Here is a 17,050-nt window from a genome sequence, read left to right on the forward strand (position 1 = left end):
AGGGTGAGATGTATAAAGCCTTTGAGAGACATAAAACGAAGAAGTTGCCCATAGCAACCAATCAGCTTCTAACTGTCATTTTTCTAGCATAGTCTATTATACAATGACAGTTACAGTGTAAGCTGATCGGTTGCTATGGGCAACTTCTCCATTTTATCTCTCTGGAAGGCTTGATACAAATGTGTCCTCACTTACCGGTTGTCCGTACTCCATACTGCGCGAGACGCCCAGTGCGACTGAGACAAGTAGCGTATAGTATTTCTCTTTACATTTTGTGTCTTAGGGCCTGATTCAATACCGATCGCAACTGCGATTACGCACGCAATCGGCCGATTGTTGCATACTGTGCATGCGTATGCATCGCAGTGCGTGTGCGTAAAGACTCCACCGCGATCGGTGACTACGCAGACCCATCGCAGAGTGATTGACAGGAAGTGACTGTCTGGGGGTGGTGACAACAGAACCAAGCGTGAGAAAAAGCCGTAACATCCGCTCATCACGGACGTAGCATTTCTATATTCCGTAAGAACATACATACACAAGACATACAGTATTCTCAACAGATGTTTTTTTTCCTGCAGACTCTTATTGTAGATGCATTATGTAAGGAGTATTATACAATTATATAAGGAGAATTACAGAAGGTTTGTGACTTCGTCATAGTCATAGCAGGACTTTATAATCTCAATTGATAAACCACCAGGTTGTAACTTAATTAACATTTCTAGCAGAAAAATAAGGAGAGTGGTATTGTGCACTACCATTAGTGCTGGGCTTACTTTATATAGCACACGCTGTTGTTCTAGGGAAGAGGACTGAACGAGCGGGTGTGTAATTGACAAACAAAAGGCCCAGCCTGCTTCTTGAGTCTACTGTTAGGTCGAGGAACCTGAACTCTCAATAGACGTCTCTGTTGGAAGAGAATTCCTCCGTCATTAAATCTCAGACCATTGTATCAAGAGGTTGAGAACATCCGACCGCGTCAGCGCTCTGAGGACACTCAACATAGGCGTAATACTCGTACATCTTCTCTAGAAGCTTCCGAGTATGTGTCCAGTGTGCAACTTACACGTCCAAAACTCTGCTTAGGTGCAAGGAACCAGGACAGGCACCCTCTGATCTGAAATATAGTTATGTGTGTGGACAATAAGGGGACGCCAATTTATGGCTGATGCACACATCACGGATAATCACGGCAGAGTAGCGCCACTCTTTTTACTGCCCATCCCGATGCAAGGTAAAGAAAAATTAATGTGCCTGCGAATATTTTATGATCTATGTTTTACAGAGAATATTCGGCCATTCACATCAGTCCCTGCCCTAGTGGAGCTTACAATCTATGGGGTCTATTTACTAAGCCTTGGACTGAGATAAAATGAATGGAGATAAAGTCCCGACCAATCAGCTCCTAACTGTCAAATTTCAAAAACAGCCTGACATGGCAGTTAGGAGCTGAGTGCCTGGAATTTTATCTCTGTTCACTTTATCGCTATTCAAGGCTTAGTAAACAGACCCCTATATTCCCTACCACACATATGCACAAAGTTAATTTCCTTTCTCAGGAGCCAATTAACCTACCAGAATGTTTTGGGATTGTAGAAGGACCCCCCCCCCCCCTCCCTCCTCTCCCAAATGTAATTTGGTGTCCAAATCAGCCTCTGCCCCTAGCCTTCCTGCAGGCCAATCACCGTCCTTCGGCATTCCAAAGCATTCCTGTGCACTGCATCACGTGTCAGGTGACTGTGGTTGCCATGGTAGTTGCATGTTGCAGTCGCAAATTGTAATCCAATAATACCAGCTAGAAGAAAAACAGTCATGGAAAAGTACACCCCCATCTTTCCCAACAATTTATGTTGCAGAAAAAAAAATGTAGTCATGAAATTGAAGCTGTAATGGTTCTACATTATTAGCGCACATTAGTACTTGACTGCGGCTATCATGTATTACTTTAGTGTCTTGTCTAATCGTGTGCGTTTTTTTAGCCTTTATAAGCTACTAGAGCCTTTTACACTCAAATAACGATTGTCCTCATTTACAGCACAGTCTTCAACTTGTACATATACAGGCTGAGCGAGGAATGATGAGTGACATCTCCAACTGGCCCCAGTTGTGCCCAGACACCTCATTTGGGGATGTAATTATTTACCTGCCTTCTATACAGTGTTCCAGTATCAGTACTCGCCTATAGCGCTCGCTATAAGCACACACTTAAAAAAAAAAGGTCCTCGAAAGCGTTTGAAATTCCATGTTCGTCACCCCCCAGGGTCCCTGCGATGTGGGCCATCTTGGATGATGTGCCCATTTGGGGGGGCAACAGGACGCACCCGCCTCTCTCCCTGCACTGCAGCATATTGCACAGCGGCATTGGAACTAGTAATTACTGGGTGAAAGTTATAACTGAGCCGCGCGGAGAGTTATCCCAACTCCCCTGGCTTTAACAGGATAACATGTTTCTCACTAGGAGGCTGCTGCTTGGTAAATTAGATATTGTATTTCAGAAAAGGTCACTCTTCAGCAGCCTTCCCTCTGCCTTATTATCTTGGTACAACAGCATCCTCCCCAGAAACGGCTTACACTTTGATTTTAGATTAATCAGCCTATCTCGAGCTGCGGTTTTTGCCTCGATACAGCCTACAGTGTCTGATTCCGGCAGCACTAGACTTGTTGATGCCTCACCTTTTGGCTGCAAATTTTTTTATTAACCGTCTAAGGATGATCATTTTATTTTAATTATTTTATTTTTTCTAAGTGATAGCAGCTGCGGGAAGTACATTTTTCAGGTCTTTGGCTGATTTTTCGAATGAAGCATTAATTTGATAAATTAATGTTATATCTATATGATGAACAGAGGTAGAAGGAGACAGTTGGGTAAATTAAGGATGTCTTTCGGACTAAAAATTGCATCTCTCCTCTCTGGAAGATTGCCGGCATTGTGAAATATTTACTGTGTTTTTTTTCTTTCTCATTTTCACTCAAATCCGAGATGCTGTAAATAAAATTAGTAGCAGGGAATAAATAACTCGACTGATACTCATTTCAGACACACTGCAAAAAAAATAAATAATAGATTTGGTGACAGCAGCTATCTCTGATGTAGGGGAGAGGAGACTATCAGACTAGATATATGCTTAGCCTAGAATATATGCAGTACTGTATATACTTAATTTGGAACAGATGAGACAAGCAGCAAAAAGACATTTGCAAAGCTAAACGGATTTTCACTTGGGGTCTGAGCACTGCAAAGGTAAAATTAATGTCATATTTTGTAACAAGTGTCATTTAAAAGTTAGAACAATACAAAACTGCACTCTCTGTATTATGGGCCTGATTCAGACCCACTCGCGAGCGGCTTTCCGCTCGCAATTTGGTCGATGGTCTGCACTGCGCATGCGCACGACGGAGGGAGCTCCGTCGTGCGCATGCGCGAGACGCGCCGAGCGAAGGACTTTCCTTCGCTCGGAGTGTCTGATCAAAGGGGGCGTGCTGTCGATGTTGATTGACAGCACGCCCCCTTTGGTGGGCGTGCCTCCCAGACGGAGGCGTTCCCAAGGGAACGCTTACCGTCAGAAGCCAGCCCCACTGACATCACTAGTGATGTCAGTGGGAGTGATTTTGGCTCTGATAGAGCCAAAATCACTCCGGGCCTTGCGGATGAGAAACTCAACCGCAGGCTTCTGCTCGCAGTGGCGATGGTCGCGATGGTCAAGACCATCGCAACCATCACCCTGCACGCTCGTATATGCTGTGGGTGGTGACCCACAGCTATACGAGCGTCCAGGAGGATGCTCCATATTTATGGAGGTGGGCCCTGATTCAGAGCGAGCGCTCTGGTCAGAGCGTCCGGCTCTGAATCAGGGCCTATGTCTGCAAGATAGATCAAAAGATTCTGGGCCTGATTCAGACCCGCTCGCGAGCGCATAGCGCTCACAAGCGGGTCGATGGTCGGCCAGTGCGCACACGCGGCGTGCGCAATGCGCATGCGGGAGCCCCGGAGCGACTGAGAAGTCACTCGCTCCGGGGCTCACAACAAAACGGGGTGCGGCTGTCGATGTTGATCGACAGCTCACCCCGTTTTGTAGGCAGGGAGGGGGGGTGGCTGGACAAACGGAGGCGTTCCCGAAGGAACGCCTGCCGTTTGTGGGCGGCCCTACTGACATCATTTGTGATGTCAGTAGTGAACTTCCTGCTCTATTAGAGCAGGAAGTTCACTCGGGCTTGCGGGAACCGAGACCCTACCACAAGGGTCTTGCGGCAAACACGATGGTCGCGATAATCTCGACCATCGCCAGGCCGCTCGCAAAAGCTGTGGGTGGTCATGGCGCCGGATTTTTTTATTAAAAATCCGCCCTGATTCAGAGTGAGTGCTCGCAAATAGCGAGCGCCTCTAAATCAGGCCCTCTATTTAGCAAAAAATAATCACTATTCCTAGTATACATTTTGCTATATACAGGTGAACCAAGGACAGGGGAGTGGGTACAAAGTGACTGTGCCGATGCCTATCTGGAGCCTGACCGTGGGCTTGGCCTTCTAGATGGCATAACCACACCCCTTTCAGCAAGCCAGACTCAGTATTCCAAACAGGGCATGGTCACACCCACACATGCTTGGCCGGGGACTGGTACATCTCATGGTGGTCCATTTCCTGAATGAGCGTCTAGAACTGTCGCCATCTTTGGGTGTTCCTCGTTATTTCAGTATCGACCATCTGGTGCCAAGTTAGCAACTTATTGTGGTGGCCAGTTGTAGACAGAGGGTTTCGGGTATGTAAGAAATGGCCACATGGAGAGTAAGGGATTTATTTGCAAAATAGACCTTTTGATTTTGTTTTATATATAACCCAAGAAAGTTCGCATAGTAGGACTCAACCTTTAGGTATATGACATATATATATTAATCAAGTACAGGAGCAAGGCGATAATGAATCATATATCAAATGACACAATGTCAGATAGGTGGAACACTTTGCAGAATAAAGCAATTTTGAGGTGAATCTACATACAGAGACCAAATAAAGATGAATGTAAAGGAATACAAAATGTATTTTTCCTAGTAATCTAATGTAGCACAAATGTAATTTTTCACCCGAGTTCTCTAACTAACATTTAGTGTATTTTTGGTGTATGCCTCATCAATCATATATAATATATAATCTGAATGTATTATTACATTGCTGCTCTTACATTCTTAGAATTTAATATTTCAGGATTCTGCAATTTAAACCAGTCAGTTTCAGTAGGGAAAAAAAAATCGAAACATTCAATATTAATGTAATATCTGTTCTTAACTGGAAAGGCTCATTATATACTGATGAAAATATATCTTTGAAGTGGTCGTCACCTTGATGCGTACAATATTCGCTTTATTTAAGAATTTATAGCAATACATTGGGAAACAGATGATGGTCGAATTGACCGTCCTCTGTGGTTTATTGGGATTGATTTCCAGCAAGATCATCAGTGTTTGAAATCTAATGTGACGTTCCAGCGAGCCTCATTGTGTAGGAGAACCCTTTGCACAATATCTACTTGTACAGAAGTTAATTAGAAGTTAGAATAAGGAGCCCTGAATGGGATGTGATACAATGGACATCAGACTAGAGTTGTGCGGTATCCAATCAATTCATTTGGCCTGATGATAAGAAAAAGTGGATGAAAAACACGTACTGTAGTGAAGACAGAAAGATCAATTACTGTATTTGGTCAACGTTTCAGAAGAGTGTGTACAAGAGATACAAATACAGTCATAAGAAATTGGATATATCCCTAATGTTCTAAACATTAATTTAAACATTGTATCTTTACTATAATCATTCATTTCATTATTGTACCTTTACTATAATCATTAATTTCATTATTGTACCTTTACTATAATCATTAATTTCATTATTGTACCTTTACAATCATTCCTTTTAAAATTATATATTGTATATTTACTATAATCATTTCATTTAAATATTGTAACTTTACTATAATCATTTCCCTTTTAACCAGTTTTCTGTCTTAACAATGGGACGCCCTCCAGCAGAACAGATAAAGCATTACCTTGCCCAAGAAAAGTTCAGTTTATTTTGAGTTCTTGTGATCTTTTTGAAAATTGCAGCTTAGTAAATACTGTTCCAGACATAATAGCCTGATATATAAATTCAGCATCAACCCCATAGGAGCCCGACAAAAACCCTGCTACTACGCGGTAATTTACTCATTCAGTAATCCTGCAGTATGCGTATATCTGATATCTCCTGCGTTAGGCTGTTGTTAGATTGTCTAAATCTGTATTATTTTAGGGTAGAAGGTGCTTGATAAATAGGCTCAATGGTCTTTTTTTATTGCATCAGTTGAGTGAATGGAGTCAACTTTGCCCCAACTTTTGGTAACATTGCCATTTTAGGGCCGTATTCAATTAGAAGCGAAAAGCCGTAATCGGCGAAAAAGTTTCGCCTATTGCCGCTTTTAGCCTGGTCAGAATTTATCTCTAAATTCAATTCCAGCCGGATTTCGCCTACGTGAAAAATCAATGCAATGTAATAGGTGACAGATTCGTCTGGGAATAGCCGGTGAGAAGAAGTGCAAAATCTTTATTTTGGGGTGCAAACATGGGGAAATTACCCAGAACCCTTGGCACTTGATATCAAAATAAAAAATTAAAAACTAAGAACACCCCAAAAAAGTACTTTCATTTTTGGCGTGAAAAATTAAAATGTGGGGGGATAAGCATAAAAACTAGCAAAATAGACTTTTGGGGGGTCTGCAAGGATGGGGCAGGTGTTTTTGGGGTTGCAGGTGCATGTACAAGGTGCGTTTTTTGACATTTTTTAAAAGTACACTTTGAAATATACTAGCACCCATTTTCATGTACCCCAAATTTGACAGAACTACTTATTTACACCAAAAAATACTGCATTATTCTTCACCACTTTTGCATAGACGCTAATAAGAAAGCTATTTAAACTACTTAAGTACCCCAAACACTATTATTAGGGCTATTCTACATTGGATCCCTATGCATACTTCCCTACCCTCCAGGGCCGGATTAAGGTCTGTGGGGGCCCCTGGACAACAAACATGTGGGGGCCCCTATTAAATGTGGACAAACTAGGGGCATGCACAATGGGGACCTTATGCAGAGGCCACAGTAATGTCAGTGCTCACAGTTGTAGTGTCCTATATGCAGAGCCCAGAGTAGTAGTGCCCCCAGGAGTGGAGCCCCTTATGCAGTGCCTATTCAATACCCCCATTAGTAGTGCCACCTGTAGTCATGTCCCCAGTAGTTATGCCCCCTATTGTAGTGCCCCGAATAGTAATGCCCCCTTTATAAATGCCCCCAGTAGTAGAGCCTCGAATAGTAATGCCCCCCCAGTAGTAATGCCCCTTCTGGTAGTGCCACCAATAGTAATGCCCCCTATAGTGGAGCCCTCTGTATAAATACCCCCAGTAGTAATGGCCCTGTATTAGTGCCCCCAATAGTAGTGCTCCTTCTGTAATAGTGCCCCCTGTAGTAGTGCCCAAGTAGTAATGCACCGCACGCAAGTAGAGCCCCCAATAGTAATGGCCCCCTGAGTATTTCCCCCAGTAGTAATGTCCCCCTGAGTATTGCCCCCAGTAGTAATGCCCCCCAAGCATTTACCCCAGTAGTAATGCCCCCCAAGCATTGCCCCCAGTAGTAATGCCCCCCCAGCATTGCCCCCAGTAGTAATACCCCCCAAGCATTGCCCTCAGTAGTAATGCCCCCCGAGCATTGCCCCTAGTGGTAATGGCTCCCGAGCATTGCCCCTTTATTAATGTCCCCCGAGCTTTGTCCCCAGTAATAATGTCCCCCGCATATTGTAATAAAGCTGCCTGCACACACACAAAAAAACAACAACTAATACTTACCTTAAACCCCGCTCCCACGTCTGCTGCTGCCGTCCGGTCCGCTCGGCTGCTCCTCCGCACTATGGGAGAGACGTCATGTCTCTCCCATAGTGCACACTGCGTGAGCTGGAAGTCGGAGCTCTCGAGTGAGCTCCGACTCCGGCTGCTGCTGATGGGAGAGAGCTGGGTGCACGCTGGTTACCAGCGGGCGCCCGGTAAATTGACCCTCTCTGCGGCGCCGGGCTGAGATGGCCCGGAGGAGGCGGAACTGGTTCTGTCTCCTCAGGCGCACATTAACCTCGTGTGGGGGCCCTTTACGTGTGGGGGCCCAGGGACGACCGCCCCTGTCGCCCCCCGTTAATCTGGCCCTGCTACCCTCCCGATTTGGTCGGGAGCCTACCGAAAATCGGGTGCCGATTCCAACCTCCCGGGAAGGCAGGCAATTCTTCCGGCTGCTGCCCACCCCTCCTATCCCCCCGCCGCAGCGGGGGGGGGGCGGTGACGTGATTCGCACCATTTTGGCCCCGCCCCCTGCTTCACAATGCCTATTTTATCGGCATTGTGTAGCAGGGGCGGGGCCAAACTGATGCGATCGTGTGACCCCGTCCCTGCCACGCCCGCAAGTGTTGTCACCCCCCCCTTGCCACTCCCCCATGTTCCGGCCACGCCCCCCCCCCTCCCCCGTCCTGCTGATCTGGCTGCTCCCAGCCAGAAAGTCGGCAGGTATATCCCTATGTTAGTGCATCTTTTTTGGGGGTACAAACTGACTTCCCCACTTCTGACAGTACTTTCCGCCTGTTCCGCATTCACCGCTTTCCGTATTCGCATGGTTTGGAATTAAATAGGGCGGAAAGCAAGGACGCGCACGAAAACGTTTTTGCCTCTGAAACGGGTGAAGGAGGTGGAAAGTTGGACAGGCAAAACCTTTCCGACTTTTCCCCTCTAGTTGAATACGGGCCTTAGACAGCAAGTTGGCAGCATTAACCTCTTACGCATTATGCAGCTTTATTTAAGAGAAGTGTAAATTCCGGCCCTGAGCCCTGGCACCTGCTGTATATTTATTACTGGCCATAGATTTCCTGTACATCTGCAGTCATTGTATAGTAGAGCTGTTTGGGGTAATTTGAAGCAATTAGCTGTGAAGAAGAGAACACAAAACTAAGGAGAAAAAGAAATACCAAAAACACTTTTTAATCGCTGGAACAATGGACCTGATGCGGAGATTTGTAAGCCGCCACTGTGCGAAAATAGGCAAATGTCGCAGTTGCCAGGATTTGTATTGAGACACCCACCAATGGCGTCGCCGATCCAAGCGACTGTGTACAAATCGCTGAATTGGTCGCAGATCAGTCGATAATCGGCCTTGTGAGTATCGCTATGGTTACGGCCATGGGAACTTAGGCACCGCACCCATTTTTACTGCGTACAGGATCATAGTTGCAGGCTCAGGCACACCCTGAAAATGGTTGCGAGTGCGACACACCTACATTTGAGCAGCCATCCCTCCCCTGATTGCTGCCCACAAATGGTCCCTGTATATATATATATATATATATATATATATATACCCGAGTGATGATTGGTCTAACAGACACTCATACGTAGAATGTGTAAGCAATGAGAAGCAGTCTATGGTACATCAATCTATGGTACATCTGCTATAGTACATCTCCAGTGCAAAGTCGTATAGTCTGACTTTGCCATTCGTGGAGGATCTGTGACTGGCGCAAGCCAGTTGTGCGCATTAGTGCGGTGTTTTCCATACTGACTGGCATGAATATCTGTCACTGGTGTACGGCAATACAGTATCTCACACTCCCGAGCTGCAGAGCTTCATTTCAGATGTACTAAATTTGATAAACAAGCACTTTGCTCGTTTGGAATTGAGGCTGACAGACGGAATAAAAGTTACACTGCCGGCTCCAGCAGAGCGATTCCAGTCCACCGACCGGGTTAATAAATAATTTACGCCATTCATATGCCGTTAGGATCACTCTCAGTGCATTATACAATGATTTTACTCGCAAGATACTAAGAGCTGTATTTAAACCAGTTTACTGTGCGGGGGCAGTAGGAAACGAATTTCTGTACAATACTGCTTAGCTGCTGAGTGGACGCAGGAATTTTATTTTGAATGCTATCCATGAGAATGCAGCCTACCAATTCACTAAGAGCTAGTCACCTCACTGAGGGCCCGATTCAGATTTGGGAATAGAGTAAAGATAGAGTAAGTAACTCTGTACCTGGACAAACCATGTTGCACTGCAAGGGGGGCAAATACTTATATTTTTTTTGCATGCTGGGTAATTACTGTCTGCTTTCGAACGTAGCCCACAAAATCTTTATTTTTACACTGCAATTTAGATAACAGTGTGGACCATACTTGCCAAATCTCCGTCATTGTCAGGGAGACTCCCTGAAAAAGTAGCAATCTCCCTGTCTCCCTGAAAAGTCTACTAATCTCCCTGATTGCACCTTACACCCTTTATGAAGCTGTTATATTTAAAAACAAACAAACAAACAGAGATATATACATTCAAATGGAATCATTAGTATAATTTCCCTGCACTGGTTATAAGGCACAATGATCCCTATGGCTACATGTATTGTCTGTAATGTATCAGTCTGTTTTCATCAACAAATAGATCTTACTAACATCATTTACATTAGGATGTAAGTCAGTATTATGACACGCCTCTCAGATGTAGCAGGACACGCCCACTTTACCGTCGCGCTCATAGGTGCTGCTCTCACAATCTCCCTGAAATGCTTTTTCAAAAGTAGGCAGAGTATGGTGTAGAGTCTTCGGACACTCCCCTCCCAAATCTAACTTTCTGCACATTGTAAACCTGCCCCACCTGCATTGTTTTACCTGCTCTTTCTTAATCTATTCCCAAAGCTGAATCAGGCCATGAGGCATGAGGCACTAAAAAATAATGTCACTAGTTCCCAGTGGATGTCTACAGAATTGAAACCAGCCTGATTCTCTACTGTACACAGATAACAAACTGTACTGTATGAAGAATTTAATATGAATTCAATTTCACACCAAAGCAAATTTATAGTTATTTTGCTTTAAAGAAAAGTCGTCAACAATAAAAAAAATAAAATGAATGAATACAATTGCAACTATATATATATACATATATATATATATATATATATATATATACATATATATATATATAATATATACTGTATATATATATATGTCAACATTAAATTTATTTAATTTAAATGTATTTAAGTTCATTTTAATGGATTATGGCCCTCATTCAGAGCCGTACGCTCTGAGCAGAGCGCACGCTCTGAATGAGGGCCGCCCTCCATGAAAATGGAGCGTCCTCCTGGACGCTCGTATAGCTGTGGGTCACCACCCACAGGCTATACGAGCGTGCAGTTTGATGGCCGCGATGGTCTTGACCATCGCGACCATCGAAACTGCGAGCCGGAGCCTGCGGTTGAGGTTTTCAAACGCAAGCTCCGGAGTGATTTTGGCTCTATCAGAGCCAAAATCACTCCCACTGACATCACTACTGATGTCAGTGGGCCGGCTTCTGACGGGAGGCGTTCCCGTGGGAACGCCCCCGTCAGGGAGGCACGCCCCCGGCACGCCTACCAAAGGGGGCGTGCTGTCAATCAACATCGACAGCACGCCCCCTTTGATCAGACACAACGAGCGAAGGATTTTCCTTTGCTCGTCGCGTCTGGCGCATGCGCTTCATCGACCCACTTGCGAGCGGACAGCCGCTTGCGAGTGGGTCTGAATCAGGCCCTATATGTATTGTGATGGATGTGCTTTCTAATATGTTGCAATTTGAGGACATATAATGTTTAATTAAGCTAGCTAAAAATGTAATTGCATATAAAGAACAAACTTAGAATGGAATTTAGTATTTTAGTATTTCGCAATTACAACTTTGTGTGGTGACTCCTTTTAAGCACAAATTCATGTGATGTCAGCTTATAGTATACAAGTGGCTGTATGCTGTAATGCATTTTTACTGGCTGAGATTCACACCTGTCATCCAAAGTGATAATGTTCAATATCTATCTTACATAGAGCCTGATACAAGCGGAGTACAGGAGAGCAGTGGGTTTACATTAGCACATAACAAACTGCAATGATTACTGCAGACCTGTGTTACTGTACTAACTAATATGTCACAGCAATTTCTAGCTTTACCGATGGGCCATGACCTGATCACTATACAAGACCATAATACACATCTATTACACCCTATACAGACATAGGACACTACACCCCCAACATGACCTGACCACTGTACATGACCATAATACACATCTATTACACCCTATACAGACATAGGACACTACACCCCCAACATGACCTGACCACTGTACATGACCATAATACACATCTATTACACCCTATACAGACATAGGACACGACATCCCCAACATTTCCTGACCACTGTACATGACCATAATACACATCTATTACACCCTATACAGACATAGGACACTACACCTCCAACATGACCTGACCACTGTACATGACCATAATACACATCTATTACACTGTATACAGACATAGGACACTACACCCCCAACATGTCCTGACCACTGTACATGACCATAATACACATCTATTACACCCTATACAGACATAGGACACGACATCCCCAACATTTCCTGACCACTGTACATGACCATAATACACATCTATTACACCCTATACAGACATAGGACACTACACCTCCAACATGACCTGACCACTGTACATGACCATAATACACATCTATTACACTGTATACAGACATAGGACACTACACCCCCAACATGTCCTGACCACTGTACATGACCATAATACACATCTATTACACCCTATACAGACATAGGACACTACACCCCCAACATGACCTGACCACTGTACATGACCATAATACACATCTATTACACCCTATACAGACATAGGACACTACACCCCCAACATGACCTGACCACTGTACATGATCATAATACACATCTATTACACCCTATACAGACATAGGACACGACATCCCCAACATTTCCTGACCACTGTACATGACCATAATACACATCTATTACACCCTATACAGACATAGGACACTACACCCCCAACATGACCTGACCACTGTACATGACCATAATACACATCTATTACACTGTATACAGACATAGGACACTACACCCCCAACATGTCCTGACCACTGTACATGATCATAATACACATCTATTACACCCTATACAGACATAGGGCACTACACCCCCAACATGTCCTGACCACTGTACATGACCATAATACACATCTATTACACTGTATACAGACATAGGACACTACACCTCCAACATGTCCTGACCACTGTACATGATCATAATACACATCTATGACACACTATACAGACATAGGACACTACACCCCCAACATGTCCTGTCCACTGTACATGACCATAATACACATCTATTACACTGTATACAAATATAGGACACTACACCCCCAACATGTCCTGACTACTGTACATGACCATAATACACATCTATTATACTGTATACAGACATATGACACTACATTCCCAACATGACCTGACCACTGTACATGACCATAATACACATCTATTACACCCTATACAGACATAGGGCACTATACCCCCAACATGTCCTGACCACTGTACATGATCATAATACACATCTATTACACTGTATACAGACATAGGACACTACACCCCCAACATGTCCTGACCACTGTACATGATCATAATACACATCTATTATACTGTATACAGACATATGACACTACATTCCCAACATGACCTGACCACTGTACATGACCATAAACATCTATTACACACTATACAGACATAGGACACTACACCACCAACATGACCTGACCACTGTTCATGACCATAATACACATCTATTACACACTATACAGACATAGGACACTACACCACCAACATGACCTGACCACTGTACATGACCATAATACACATCTATTACACACAATACAGATATAGGACACTACACCACCAATATGATCCCTAACAGGGCCGGCTCCAGGGGTCTGAGCACCCTGTGCCGGCCCGGTACATAGCGCGCGACTGAAATCGGCGGCATGGCCTCATTTCCATAGGCCACACCCCTGTGTGACGTTTGGAGGCGTGCCCGAATGGCGTGCCCGAATGGCACGCCTCCAAATAACGTCAGGCTGGGGGTAAAGCCCAGCTCTCCATCACTGGCTGGGCTTCCCACAGCCCTCTGCCGTCAGTGAATGGATGCCGCGCGCATGCACTCGCCATTCGTTCACACTCCGGGGGTCCGGCACCGCCACACAGCTGCGGCGGTGGAGGTACCCAACCTCCCGATTTGACCACCTGGTGCCCCTGTGCGACCGCACTGGTCGAACACCGCTAGAGCCGGCCCTGACCCCTAACAGCAGTGGAATCTTAGGTGCAATTCCAACCAAGGCCCTGTAAGTGTAAAGTTTGTATGTTCTCCCTGCGTAGGTTTTCTCTGGGTGCTCCAATTTCGTTCCACAATCCAAAAAAATACTTGCAGGTTAATTAGCTGTTGATAAAAATTAACCTGTGTGTGTCCATGTGGTAGGGAATATAGAGTGTAAGCTCCACTGGGGCATGGTGAATGACTGACATATTCTCTGTAAAAAGCTGGGAAATGTGTGTTCACTATATACATAACTGTAGATATGTTGTTAAACGGGCTGATACCTTCCCGGGTTACGTTGTGACAGTCCTCATAGTGAAAATATTTGGAGTGACATCTTTGTGTTGCATTATGTCAGTGGGACCCTTATGTTAGCAGTGATGACTGGCAGGGGCACGCATCAACCCGCCAATAGCTCGGAGGAACGCGCACAGGGTGGGCTTCATGCTGGTTGCTCGAAGTCTGCAGGCAAAGTGACATCCTTAGTCTCTGCACAGGCCACTGACAAGGTTAATGCAGGTCATACCTGTTATATCCCATTTTCTGCAGGCTACCTGCATGCTCAAAGTGTCAGCATGTGAGACATGCCAAACACAACAGGAATAAACGCGCAATTTGAACAATTCACTGGAATGTCAGAAATTTCTCAGCATCGAATTTGGATATTTTATTTTACTTTTGTTCAAAAAGCAAAAAATGAAATACCAAAAAGTAACAAAAACATACATCGTTCGTAAAAATGCAGAAATGTTTCCATTTTATTTTGCGTATATACATAATAGAGGCAAAGTATGCATATGCCCAGCAGAGCTGACAATCTAATTTCGCTAACACTGACATACAGTCGCACATACCACATTAATTAGTTAAATAAAAAACGCAGCAACACTGAAATGCAAAAGCATGGCTGCTATTTCCGCTAATGGGTGGAGGATGGCGCATGGGCATTGGTGCCCAGTCTGGTCTCTTAATTCCAGCACAATGGATCTAAAATCGTAGACAAATCAACTCTGCCTGCATCATAGACATGCATGGCCGGAACCCCTTTCACTTCCTGGCTCCATAGCATCAGCGTGGACTTACATGGTGAGCGTTATGCCTTTAGTGGAAACCTGAGCACATGGGGAAACCCAAATATGGAGAAAACACACAAACTCCACACTTATATTTCCCTGGTGCAATCCAAACAAGCAGCTCTAGCCTAATTATGGTTCTATGGTGCCCTAGGCCAAACACATTGGCCCCTTCTCCTTTCATTTGTCCCCCCCAAAAAATTGGTTAGAGTCATCTGGTCTCACATTCACTGGGCTGTAGGCAGGAGCCTGATGTTGCTTCGTTGATGAACCAGTTCTGCAACAGTCTCAACTAACGTTGCATCTACTCACTGATAGCGTTTTGTCTTTCTGTATAAATGAATCGCGTATTAAGCATTTTTTGGTCATTGTATAGAGAGTATGCATGGATTTTTCCTTTTCTTGTAAACCGTTCAGGAAAATCAGGCTGAGGCCTGCCGTAATAACGTCCCGTCCCCTTTAATCACTGTCAATTCTTTTTCTGCTGTGTTATTCCGAGAGCTATGAAAGGTGTTTCATCACATTTTATTTCATTTCAGATTCATGACCTGAATACTCTGTGGTGGAATCACTTCTCTCTCCCGCTTTTGTAATCCTTCAACTCTAGCCTAGATTGCGTTATGTCAGTGTCTAACCTCGTCTTCTCCTCTTCTCCTCTTTCAGACTGAGAACTATTCATTCGACACAAACTATGTGAACAGCCGAGCACATCTGATTAAAAGGTACGGTCCTTCTTCCATTGCTCCTGAAAATCGATTCCTCCTAAAAGGCTGCTGCCGCCGAGCCCCCACTTCAGCATGGCTTTTCTTATCACTTGCATATTCCTCTAGTCTGGTCTAGATCCATCATGTCGTTTCTGTTTTTTTTTTCCTTTGTAAACTAAAGAACGGGACGGCAGCGTCTGACACAGCAGAAGAAAAACATGGGTGACGTGCCAGTGTTTGCCCATCCCTGCATACGGCAAGTTGGTTGGCAATAGCTCCAGAGGCTCAGAAGGGGGGTTGCTAACATTTGCACTCCACTTCCTGTCCACGGACTAGGCCAGGAGATATATTCTGTAGGAGGATTATTATTAGCTCTATTGTAGGATTTTCATTTTCTGCTTCTTTTTACTTTTAAAAAGATAACGATGATAAAAATAAACTTTTTTTGTTGTTATAAATTTGGTCGGCCTAGTAGGACAATCTGGTAGGAGATGAAAGCAGTGTTGAATAATAATGGGAAAATAAAATCTAATAATATTAGAGGAGATAATTAATGATAAAACTGAGAATGAACCATTTATATTTAGGGAAATTATTATTAACAACAGACATTTGACGGGATGTACTAAGAACTAAAATGCGGTCAAAACTCAGAAAACTAAATTTTTCATAGATTTGCCGCAATCCCCATATGTATAAACTGAAACCATGGCCTTCTTTTTGCCGAAAACCCTGGAGAGGGATCCAAAAGATCCCTCTCTATTCCCAAAATGGCTGGCGCAAAATCCGGCCAAAGGCCGCACATGCGTATTAGGACTCCTGATTCATAAACCCGGAGGTCCTCACATGACGAGGGACAGCTGTTACCGGTATGCAGAATTATTCATGCATACAGTGTTAGTCTGGGCCTCTATGCATGAGATAATGGGCGGGATGTATCACATAGAATATACAATACATGATATATTTCGCCCATTGGCATTTTTAATGTGAGGTG

General features: G+C 44.2%; 1 protein-coding gene across 3 annotated transcripts in view; it reads left to right on the forward strand.

Annotated features, from left to right (window-relative positions):
• PCDH19 (protocadherin 19) overlaps window positions 1-17,050 on the forward strand; it is a 180,591-nt gene that overhangs the window by 92,026 nt on the left and 71,515 nt on the right. For 2 of the 3 annotated variants that reach the window (XM_088461817.1, XM_088461818.1), the window contains exon 3: window positions 16,013-16,071. The exons of the other annotated variant lie outside the window; for it this stretch is intronic. In XM_088461817.1, coding sequence (XP_088317943.1) covers window positions 16,013-16,071 — 59 coding nt within the window. The remainder of the gene's footprint in view (window positions 1-16,012; window positions 16,072-17,050) is intronic. 3 annotated transcript variants of the gene reach the window in all.

Source organism: Taudactylus pleione, unplaced genomic scaffold, assembly GCF_031769625.1.
Source record: "Taudactylus pleione unplaced genomic scaffold, aTauple2 ptg001107l, whole genome shotgun sequence".
Classification (NCBI taxonomy): domain Eukaryota; kingdom Metazoa; phylum Chordata; class Amphibia; order Anura; family Myobatrachidae; genus Taudactylus; species Taudactylus pleione.